The following is a 12,030-nucleotide window of genomic DNA, read 5'->3' as shown; positions in this document are numbered from 1 at the left end:
TTGATTCATGGAGCTAAAATTACAAGTTCCTATGCAATATTGCTCTTTACAGCATCGGACTTTACTTCTATCACCAGTCACATCCACAACTGGGTGGTGTTGTTGCTTTGGCTCTGTCTCTTCATTATTTCTGGGTTCATTTCTCCACTGTTCTCCAGTAGCACATTGGGCACCTACCAACCTGGGTAGTTCATCTTTCAGTGTCCTATCTTTTTGCCTTTTCATACTGTTCATGGGATTCTCAAGGCAAGAATACTGAAGTGGTTTGCCATTCCCTTCTCCAGTGAACCACATTTTGTCAGAACTCTTCACTGTGACCTGTCTGTCTTGGGTGGCCCTACAAGGCATGGCTCCTAGTTTCATTGAGTTAGACAAGGCTGTGGTCCATGTGATCAGATTGGTTAGATTTCTGTGATTGTGGTTTTCAGTCTGTCTGCCCTCTGATGGAGAAAGATAAGAGGCTTATGGAAGCTTCCTGATGGGAGAGACTGACTGAGGGGGAAACTAAGTCTTGTTCTCATGGGTGGGGCCATGCTCAGTAAATCTTTAATCCAATTTTCTGTTGATGGGTGGAGCTGTGTTCCCTACCTGTTATTTACCTGGGTCCAAACTATTGTGCCATTAGTGAAGATAATGGCCTTCAAAAGGTCCCATGCACACACTGGTACACTCAGTGCCCCCAACCCTGCAGCAGGCAACCGCCAACCCACGCCTCCGCGGGAGACTCCTGGACACTCCCGGGCAAGTCTCAGTTAGTCTCTTGTGGGGTCTCTGCTCCTTTCTCCTGGGTAGTGGTGCACACAAGGTTCTGTTTGTGCCCTCCAAGAGTCTATTTCCTCAGTCTTATGTAAGTTCTGGCAGCTCTATGGTGGGGTTAATAAGCAACCTCTTTCGAGAAGGCTTATGCCATACTCAAGTCTGCTGCACCCAGAGCCCCTGCCTCTGCAGCATTCCACTGCTGACCCATACCTCCATAGGAGACACTCAAACACAGTTCTGTCTCAGTCTCTGTGGGGTCTCTGGATCCTGGTGCACACAAGGTTTGTTTGAGCCCTCTGAGCGTCTCCGGTGGGTATGTGGTTTGATTCTAAATGTGATTTCGCCCCTCCTACTGTCTTGCTGGGGCTTCTCCTATGCCCTTGGATGTGGGCTATCTCCTCAAAGTCACTCCAGAGCTGCATGGCTGTTTTGGGTAAGGGGTGGGGATTTTCAGAAATTTGGTCACTGGCCACTTTCTGGCTTTTTATGGTCAGCTTTCAAATTGTCATGGCACTTGTAGGTGTTTCATTTAGCATATGCTAATATATTACAATGAGCATATAAAGAGGCTCGAGGTCAACTGAAAGTCAAATTTTCTGCCATCCTGGGCCTATCTACGGTTTAACCAGTTTTCGTAGTATCTTGTTTTTCTCCATGGCTTTGTCCCCTGCCCTCTTCGTTCTTGTCTCAGTTTGGTTCTTGTGATTGTTTCCATGATGCGTGCAAAGTTGCTTCAGTTGTGTCTGACTCTTTGTGACCCTATGGACCATAGCCTGCCAGGCTCCTCTGTCCTTGGGATACTCTAGTTATGAGTACTGGAGTGGGTTGCCATGCCCTCCTCCAGGGGATCTTCCTAACTCACAACTTTACACCTCCTGCATTAGCAGGCAAGTTCTTTACCACTAGCACCACCTTTTTTCATGATAAAACTATTCATAAGTTCCAGTTAGGTCTGAGAGTTTTTATCCTATGTCTTCATAAACAGTTTTACACTAAAACCATGGATTTTTTTAAAAAGTGTAAATATCTCAGCCTTAGTCATCCTCAGAACAGGTGCTTTGTGAAATCATTGACAAGGGGTCCTTTGGGCAGTCTGCAACCACCAACCAGAATTTGTAAAAGTCGAGCTCCATGGACCTTTTCAGGGGACGAAACCATTGTTACCCTGCCCTGCAGTTCTGGAGTCAACTGAAATCCGTGGCTCCTGTCACTGGGCTAGATCTTGCTTGGATTTATTATTATTTCAGTGAAATGGTATCAGAATAATAAGAACCAAAATGGGTTTTTCCTCTTTTCTTTCTCTACCCTCAACAATGCTGAGAGGACTTAATTTCACCCACTGTTTCCAGCCCTCTGCTTGACTTTCTCTCTGAGTAGTCCAGAACTCCCACACTGGAGGGGCTCACTGAAGTTACAGGGGTAAAAATGTCGCTTTTTTTTTTTTTTTACTTCTGCTGGGGCTGAAACAATGGTCAATGGTGGCCTGAGTATTACTGACATTTGCCCACCAGAAGGAAGACTCCACCAGGCAGGGATTTTGTCTGTCTTTTTGTTGCTGGATTCTAGCACCATGATGGGTGCCTGGCATACCTTGCATGTATAATATTACTGTATTGAGAGATTGAGTTTCTAACTTCATTTTAAGCCCTAGAGAGAAGTTTCCACCCTCTCCCATCCCTTCCTATTCTTTAATATAAAGAATATAATATATATTATAATATATAATAAATATTATATAAAACATAATATATATTTTACATAAAATTTTTAAAAGGAAGCCCAGAGGGACTTCAGATTGAGAATTTGAGAATATGATAGGTTCTCCTTCCTTTTGTGGATAGTGTTTCTCAGTCAAAAGCACTAATTCAATGAATAAGTGTGGCTTTACAAAAACAGGTAGTGGCTGGATTTGGCCCACAGGTAGTAGTTTGCCTACCCTTGGTCTAGTGCCCTGGGAGAAAAGGAAAAGCCTTAGAGTACTCAGATGCAAATAGCAAAAGCCTTGACTCAAACTTGCTTAAATAGTAAGGGCATTTATCATCTTACACAGTAGGAATTCCCAAGGTAGGGCAGACTCCAGGACTAATTCAGTGGCTCATCCCTCTTCCATCTTTCATTTTAAGGCTGGTTTCCCTCATCATCACAAGATGCCTGCCAGTGACAACTGGACTGTATGCTTCCATATTCACATAGAAGAAGAAAACCTTTCCCAACCAGGGGCATAAGTCTTCTTGCCAGGTTAAGATAGTGCCCACCTCAGAATACTAATGGATCCTAAGGGAATGCATGTACTAGTGGGCTAGACCAGCTAGGGTGGATATTAAGGAGTCAACCATTGATGCTCACTAAATGCACACCATATGCCATGGTGTTAAGCTTGTTAATTCCCTTTATTTCAAATGAGAAAGGAAAACCTGTTTATAGCTGTCAGAGTCTTCAAACACACAGTCTCCTCTAACACAAAACAGAATTGTTTTTGTTAATATTATTTCTATAATTACAAGACTTTGGGAGAAGTTTTAAGCCAAAGAATGAGGACAGAATATCAATTTTCAATAAAATTTATTATCACCAATTTCATTTAAATGCACCTGTGCCCTAGTGCAGAGATAATTGATAATGATTACATTCATTCAGAGTAGCCACTTGGAGTGAATTGGCTGATGACTGATGGAAAACCACACCACTATATATTTTCATTAATTCTTTAATATAAAGTTAAATATGCTTTCTCAGGCCTTACTGCTCACTTGCCTTGCTCTTGATAATTCACCTTGCCAACAAATCCATGATGTGTTTGATTTTGATAAGAAGGTGACTCATTTAAGTAGGATCTGACAGGTAATCACAATATGTTTGATCTTAGTAAAATTGTTATTTATCCTGTTAACGAAAATAGTCGATAAACAATCTATAATAAGAACAGAAAAGAGTTTTATTTGAGTCAAACTAAGAACTAGTTCAGAAGCCACCTTCCCAGATTACTCCAAGGAGCTGTTCTGGAAAAGCAGGGTTTTCAGCACAGTTTTATATCTTGTCAGAACAAAGACTACTGAACAAGTCAGAGTTACATTTCTTCAACGTTCTGAAAAAGAAAAGAAAAAAAAAAAAGAACAGACCAGCACCTGGGAAGGGAGTCTTATCATCAAAGGAGTAACAACATACTTAGCATCCCTGGAAGAGGGACATTTAATCTTTATTTTTAACATGAATTTTCTTATTAATGTTTCCTTTTCTTAAATAGTTACAGCTGATGTAGAATGCAGGTATGATAGACCAAGAAAAGGCTATTTTAGTTGGCATAAAATTCAGGTTAGCTGATGTATAAGCCAGAGTGACTTCCTTATATCTCAATATGTGAAAATTTATCAGTTTCCAACAGGTTGGTGACCCCCTTCTATGGGTCCTTTGCCCAGTGTCGCAAATGCCAGTCAAACGAAACAGGGTTCGGTATAGCAAATCAGGAACTCAATTCATTGATTAAGGAACGGAGAAGAGAGAGCTTCTGCTCTAAATACACCATCTTCCTGAAGGAAGGAGAGTAAACGAATTCTCAGGAGTAGGAGGCAGCAGTTATCAGGGCTCTAGGAAAGGGGCGGAGATTTATAGAACCAGGGCAGCTGGAGCATGCGCGGTCTTTCATGCTTCCTTGCACAGGGCGTGAGTTGCGCCTCCTGCTGCTGCTGCTGCTGCTGCTGCTGCTGCTGCTGCTGCTGCTGCTGCTAAATCGCTTCAGTCATGTCGGACTCTGCGACCCCATAGACGGTAGCCCACCAGGCTCCCCCGTCCCTGGGATTCACCAAGCAAGAACACTGGAGTGGTTTGCCTAGTAGAGTACAAATACCCTGTTTGAGGAGAGATCTTAACATGGTAAAGAAGCAAAGTTAACTTTCCAACACCTCAGGTCTTATGTGCACAGGAAGGGCATTCCTGTGGTCAAGTCACACAGCCAGTTCAGGGCATTTGACCACCTAATATCTCTTAAGGCATAGCCACAAAGCATTTCTGCCAAATACCGGGTGCTTTTGAAACAGAGATAAATCAAAGTAAGGATCCATTAGTTCTCAGAGCTGGTATGGGTGACACAATGGTAAGTTGTTCAAGGCTGTGAGCTGCCCTACCTTCAATAATTTTGGTTTTGGTCTGTTTTATTCCTCATTAAATAATGTGAATTTAAATTTCTGAACAATTCTTAATTCCTTCCTTTGACTCTCCTCTGTTCAGTTCAGTTCAGTCGTTCAGTCGTGTCCGACTCTTTGCGACCCCATGAATCACAGCACGCCAGGCCTCCCTGTCCATCACCAACTCCCAGAGTTCACTCAGACTCACGTCCATCGAGTCCGTGATGCCCCCCAGCCATCTCATCCTCGGTCGTCCCCTTTTCCTCCTGCCCCCAATCCCTCCCAGCATCAGAGTCTTTTCCAGTGAGTCAACTCTTCGCATGAGGTGGCCAAAGTACTGGAGTTTCAGCTTTAGCATCATTCCTTCCAAAGAAATCCCAGGGCTGATCTCTTCAGAATGGACTTGTTGGATCTCCTTGCAGTTCAGGGGACTCTCAAGAGTCTTCTCCAACACCACAGTTCAAAAGCATCAATTCTTCTGTGCTCAGCCTTCTTCACAGTCCAACTCTCACATCCATACATGACCACAGGAAAAACCATAGCCTTGACTAGATGGACCTTAGTTGGCAAAGTAATGTCTCTGCTTTTGAATATGCTATCTAGGTTGACCATAACTTTTCTTCCAAGGAGTAAGCATCTTTTAATTTCATGGCTGCAATCACCATCTGCAGTGATTTTGGAGCCCCAAAAAATAAAGTCTGACACTGTTTCCACTGTTTCCCCATCTATTTCCCATGAAGTGATGGGACTGGATGCCATGATCTTCGTTTTCTGAATGTTGAGCTTTAAGCCAACTTTTTCACTCTCCTCTTTCACTTTCATCAAGAGGCTTTTTAGTTCCTCTTCACTTTCTGCCATAAGGATGGTGTCATCTGCATATCTGAGGTGATCGATATTTCTCCCGCCAATCTTGATTCCAGCTTGTGTTTCTTCCATTCCAGCGTTTCTCATGATGTACTCTGCATAGAAGTTAAATAAGCAGGGTGACAATATATAGCCTTGAAGTACTCCTTTTCCTATTTGGAACCAGTCTGTTGTTCCATGTTCAGTTCTAAATGTTGCTTCCTGACCTGCATACAGATTTCTCAAGAGGCTCCTAATATGCTGTAAATCTTTTTTTAAATTTTATATATTATTGTATTTTACCAGTAATTTTTTTGTTTTACTAGTAAATTTTAGAACAAAAGCTACTTTTATAATTTGCTTTTAATGATCATTGTTTTATTGTGACTCTAAATTTACTAGTTCAACATTTCGTAATTACAGTTCAGTCTTTGTGACTTATTATTTTCCTTTGATGCCTCAAAATAAGCCCAAACCTGCTTGTTTTAATTTGATAAAATACTTAGGTTAAATATGGTATATGTAAATATGAATTAGGTTGGCAAAATTTTTTTAAAGGATTTCCTAATCTTTGTTGTCATCTTAAGCTTTAGGTTTGGTTTATTACGTTTATTAATACAGATTGAAGAATATAAAAAACTCTGTGAACTTAAGAGAGAAGAAACTTATGCAAAGAAGAAAGAATTGGATAAATTAAGGCTTACAGTGACAAAAATGAGAGAAACTGTTACTACGAGCACAGTGGTAAGAAAAAATAAAAACTAGTTTTTCATGTCTGACCCCAGGCTTCTCAATATACACTGCCTTAAACAGAGCAGGAGGTTTTTTAAAAAAGGAGTTGATTTTAATTCATCTTCATGCCATTCTGGGGAGAATGTTTTGAGCATGTTAACGTTTTCTGACATATTATTTAAAGTGTCATAGTGCAGTTATGTTTTCTTCAGGAATATGACGAAAAGAAGTAAGTTTGGAATGCCTTAGGTATAAATTGCATTTAATGGACTGCCCAACCAAGAAATTGAACTCAGGCCTCCCTCAGTGCAGGCAGATGCTTTACTGCCTGAGCTACACATGAAGTCCCTTTAATGGGCCAAAGTACTATAAAACTGGTTTTAAAAAACACATATAGAACTGACCAAATGCATACAGAACCTTATGTAATGTTTCTGTGAGATTGCTTTATTCTGTATAACCAAGTGAACAACCATGGACAGGTTCCTTATTTCTGAATATGTGATAATCAAACAGAATTTGGGCTCTCCATTTATACTGGGTATAAGAACATTAATATGCACTTTTACTTTTAAAAATTGATAACATTGATTGAAAAAGCCAGTACTGTGATAGTCAGTACTTTAAAATAAGGTTACCTCATTTTAAAGATGAGAAAACTGAGCTTATGGAGGTGACTATAGTTGAAGAGGTCAATGCTAATACTACTTCTATGTTAATTAAAATAGAAACACCTGTAATCTATCATAATTAGTTGAATTAATGAGTCTTTAGTGATTTCTTCTATCTGTTTTGAATTGTTATTTAGTCACTAAGTCATGTCTGATTCTTTGTGACCTCATGGACTGTGGCCCACCTGGTTCCTCTGTCCATGGGACTTTCCAGGCAAGAATACTGGAGTGAGTTGCCATTTACTGCTCTAGGGGATCTTTCCCATCCAGGGATCGAACCCACATCTCCTGCATTGGCAGGTGGATCCTTACTGCTGTGCCACCAGGGAAGTCCTCCATCTGTATTGAGAATTACATGTAAAACTATATGGGGCAATAGTAATACTAATATATATGTAACAGTTCGTATTAGAATGTCCAGTTAATTCCATTTATAGGGTAGTTCTGACCATTCTGGGCTTTCCTGGTGGCTCAGTGGTGAAGAATCCACCTGCCAATGCGGGAGATATGGGTTTGATCCCTGGGTTGGGAAGATCGCCTGAAGGAGGAAATGGCGACCTATTCCCAATATTCTTGCCTGGAGAATACCTTAGACAGAGGAGCCTGGTGGGCTTCAGTCCATGGGGTCATGAAGAGTCGGACGCAACTGAGTACCCACGCTTTTTTCCTTGGCCATTATAGTTACAATGCATCTATTATGACATCCAATTACAAAACACTAGTAAAACAAAAAAATGTCTCTGCATACAAGATCATTATCTGTTTTTTTCAAATATCAGTGCAGTACGGAAGCATAAATCTAGCTAGGTTCAAAGAAGAAGATGGGTTGGATAAAACAGATTTTATCTGCATGCCTAAGCATAAATTTAGGGCCTCATAAATTATGTCACACTTACCAGTTAGCTTGGAAAAATGAAGTATATGTTCCTTAACCTGTGCTCCAGAGATCTCTAAGGCCAGATAAGACAAGGCTTGAGGTATCAGGGATACTCACCTCAAGTGTCTCTCTCTCTTTGGTTACTAAGTCATATCCAACTCTTGCGACCTCATGGACTATAGCCCACCAGACTCCTCTGTCCATTGGAGCCTCCAAGCAAGAATCCTTGAGTGGGTTGCCATTTCCTTCTCCAGGGGTTCTTCCCAACCCAGGGATTGAACCCGGGTCTCCTCCTCTGCAGGCAGATTCTTTACCGACTGAGCTATGAGGAAAACCCAGTGTCTCTCTACCTCCCCCAATCCAACACTCCATCCCACCTTACCAGTGGAGAAGAGTGTTTAAAGCACAATGGCAGTATCACAGAGGCTTCCCAGGTGGCTCAGTGGTAAAGAACCAGCTTGCTAATTCAGGATAGGCAGGTTCGATCCCTGGGTCAGTTAGATGCCCTGGAGTAAAAAATGGCAACCCCCTCCAGTATTCATGCCTGGAAAATTCCATGGACAAAGGAGCCTGGAAGGCTACAGTTCATGGGGTCTTGAAAGAGTCAGACATGACTGAGCATGAGCTTCACATACATATCAGAGAAACCTACATCTGAATCTCAGCTTTACTAACCCAGAGTTTCCTTGTCTATAGTACGGAGGTCGTAGGACTGCCTACTTCAAAGGACTTTTGTGGAGAAGGAATGAGGTCATGTCTATGAGGCTTTTAGCTGAGTGCTTTGTATTTGGTAAAGTTTGTTGTGGTTGATGTTGTTATTTCCTGAGATTAGAAAACAACATTTTGGCCATGAACTTGAGACTACTGGGAGTTTCAGGTTCACCTTCATGTGGCGCTTTTGGTTTAGAAAACTTTGCAACCAGATCAAGCTAATGTGATTCTGGCAGAAAAGAACAGTGTATGATTGATTCTCAAGGTGCCCTACAGTCCAGGGCGGGGAGGTTAGAGGGCTAGAGGCAACAAAGATCAGGCTGGACAGGCCTTGAGCATATAGTCACTAATCTTGATGATCAGTCAGAGTCCCTTGGACAGTCTACTGACTTTTGATGGCAGTTCTAGGATTTCAAACTCCTGTTAACTCTGGAACTATGGTCCACAAGTTCAGTCATATGAGTGCTTTAGAGAAAAAAAGTTTGGGGAGCTTTCCCTCACCTGTCTCACCTGACATGACTGAGAGTGCCTCTATACCTCTGACATATGTTCTCTGACCCCACATTGGTGTGCAGGATTGGGGGAAGTTAAATAATCTGCCCAGGGTAACTCTATGCAGAGAGCAAAGGAATCTGTTTGATTAGCTTTCCTCTCAGCTCCACTTTCCCTCACAAGTGGAAATGCAGATCTAAGCTCCAATAAATTTGCCTTCCCTTTTCCTTTACTAAAACTGTGTTATAAAATTATCTGTTTCACTATGAATTTTCTTCATTCATAGTTCTTTCTTTTAATTATGATAACATTTTTTCATCATACCCAATTTTTCCATTTCCAAAATGCTGATTAAGTATTAAGAAAAAATCTTCAGCATGAACATAGCTATCAAATAAGGCAAAAGACCTGATTTGTTTTGACTTTTAAAATAATACTCATTCCAGTATTCTGGAATAACATTTTGAAAATGATTATTAAAATGTATATTTAATTTTTTAAATGGTATTCAAGATGAATTCATGTCTTTAAAGTTTTTTTTATATAGTTTTTACATTCCTATTGCTGTAATTCATTTCTCTTCATCCCAAATTTTGTTGTTTTTTTTTTTCTGATGATTTCAGGATTACTTCTGTCTCAGTTTGTTTTATAAAGAAACAAGTAATATAATGATTGATTTTTATTTTAACTAAAGGCACTCCCAGTATAAAAGATGAATGGATGATACATGAATATTTAATGAATTGAACTGCTGTCATGAGTCATTTCATGATTTATTGAATTTTCAACAGGTTCTTAGTGATCACAATTTAGAAATAGCACGGCTACAGGAATCAATAAGAGAGTGGGAACAGAAGGTTGAAGACATGAAGAAATCTTGTAAGATCCTGGAGGATAAAATGTAAGGATAATACTTTCTTTTCACTGAAGCATTTCTAGATGTGATGTTACTTTCATTAGAAAATTTTTTCTAATATTAGATGAAAATTATATTCTCTTAGTTTACTAAAGTTTCTGTGATTTTCAGCTTTATAGAACCACATCTTCATTTTGAAATTAACCAGTTTTTCAAATGATTAGGAGAAACAATTGAGGATGATGTGTTTAATTTAGGAAGAGGGATGGATTTGGGGGTATGGATTATCCTCATTTCAGTTCCTTACTCCCTGTAAACAAATATGCCCCTGGAGGAAGGCATTGCTGTAATGCTACAAACTCACCTAACCATGCTGTTACAATTGTTGCTCATAGTCAAAGAGGACTTGCAGAACTTGAGAAAATACAGGGAAGCCTCAAGGCAAAAACTTTTACCCAAGGAACGGAAACCAGAAACATAAGAAAATATTCCTTCCATTTCAAAGGTCACAGTCTTTGCTTCCTTTTATGATTCTCTTTATCTACATGCTGTGTTGTCTTCTCGGTGAGCCTGTGGCTAAGCATGGCTATTCTAAACACTCCGAGTTTACCTGGCACAGGTTCATCTACTTTAGAGACTGACTAACAGATTCTCCCAGGAGAATTCCCAGATTTCCCAACAAATACTGTTTAGCTCAGCTCTGGACAGGAAGGTGGAGTCTTTCAATATAAATATGGCTTCTGGACTTACCCCTAGGGTTTGCCGACAGTTTAAAAGACAAATTGTGGTCTGAACAGTTTCCAAAAAAGACATGTAATTTCACATATAGAATCCTATTATAATATGACTCTTTTCTACATAGATTTGAATGTATTGCACTTAAAGTTACATCTCTAAAATAACAATTGCACCACAGTGCTACTCTACCATCAACTGTCCATAAAATATGCAATAATCTCTATACTCAGTACTAGATTTAAAAACAAAAAGCTCAAGTAACACAACAATTAAAAATCAGAATAAAAAAATCTTTTTCTTTGACAAAGTTAGTTTGAGTTGATATCTATTTCTTAAATATCAGGCAGAGAATCATCATGGAATTTACAGATTAACTCTTGAAATTATTTCTAGGGGTTATCATTAAAAGCCTTGCTGTTACACTGATGAAAAATTTTAAATTTATAAGCAGTCTTCATGTTAGCTGATACTGATAAGTCGCTTCAGTCATGTCCGACTCTGTGCAACCCCATAGATGGCAGCCCACCAGGCTCTTCCATCCCTGGGATTCTCCAGGCAAGAATACTGAAGTGGGTTGTCATTTCCTCCTCCAACGCATGCATGCATGCTAAGTCGCTTCAGTCATGTCTGACTCCATGTGACCCTATGGACAGCAGCCCACCAGGCTCCTCTGTCCACAGGATTCTCTAGGCAAGAATACTGGAGTGGGTTGCCATTTCCTTCTCCATGTTAGCTAACTAGTTTTAAAAGCGTGTTCCAGAAGGAAATGGGGAGCGTCCCTGGTTGGCTCAATGGTAAAGAATCCACCTGCCAGTGCAAGAGACACAGGTTCGATCTCTGGTCTGGGAAGATCCCACAGGCCGTGGAGTAGCTAAGCCCATGCACCACAGCTGTTGAGCCTGTGCTCTAGAGCTGGGGATCTGTAACTACTGAGCTCAGATGCTGCAGTTACTGAAGTATGTGTGTCCGGGAGCCCATGTTCTGAAGCAGAAGAAGCCACCACGGTGAGAAGCCTTCGTATCACAGCCAGAGGGGCCCCTGCTCACTGTAACTGGAGAAAAGCCCATGCAGCAAAGATCCAGCTCGGTCAAAGATAAATAAATAAAATAAATAAAAATTTTTTTAAAAAAGAAGGAAATGGGGATTCATTGATCTTTCATTTTGAATGGCTCAACTTTTTTTTTTTAATTCCAGTTTTTTAAGAGTTTTCATGTAGAATCTCACTGAGAA

General features: G+C 40.5%; 1 protein-coding gene across 2 annotated transcripts in view; it reads left to right on the top strand.

The window, feature by feature from the left end:
• CCDC175 (coiled-coil domain containing 175) overlaps positions 1 to 12,030 on the top strand; it is a 79,669-nt gene that overhangs the window by 20,081 nt on the left and 47,558 nt on the right. For both annotated transcript variants that reach the window (XM_012181753.5, XM_060418110.1), the window contains 2 exons: positions 6,345 to 6,467; positions 9,998 to 10,107. In XM_012181753.5, coding sequence (XP_012037143.3) covers positions 6,345 to 6,467; positions 9,998 to 10,107 — 233 coding nt within the window. The remainder of the gene's footprint in view (positions 1 to 6,344; positions 6,468 to 9,997; positions 10,108 to 12,030) is intronic.

Source organism: Ovis aries, chromosome 7 (assembly GCF_016772045.2).
Source record: "Ovis aries strain OAR_USU_Benz2616 breed Rambouillet chromosome 7, ARS-UI_Ramb_v3.0, whole genome shotgun sequence".
NCBI lineage: Eukaryota > Metazoa > Chordata > Mammalia > Artiodactyla > Bovidae > Ovis > Ovis aries.
The sequence above is the reverse complement of the archived record's forward strand: the minus strand, read 5'-3'. Positions and strand labels throughout refer to the sequence as shown.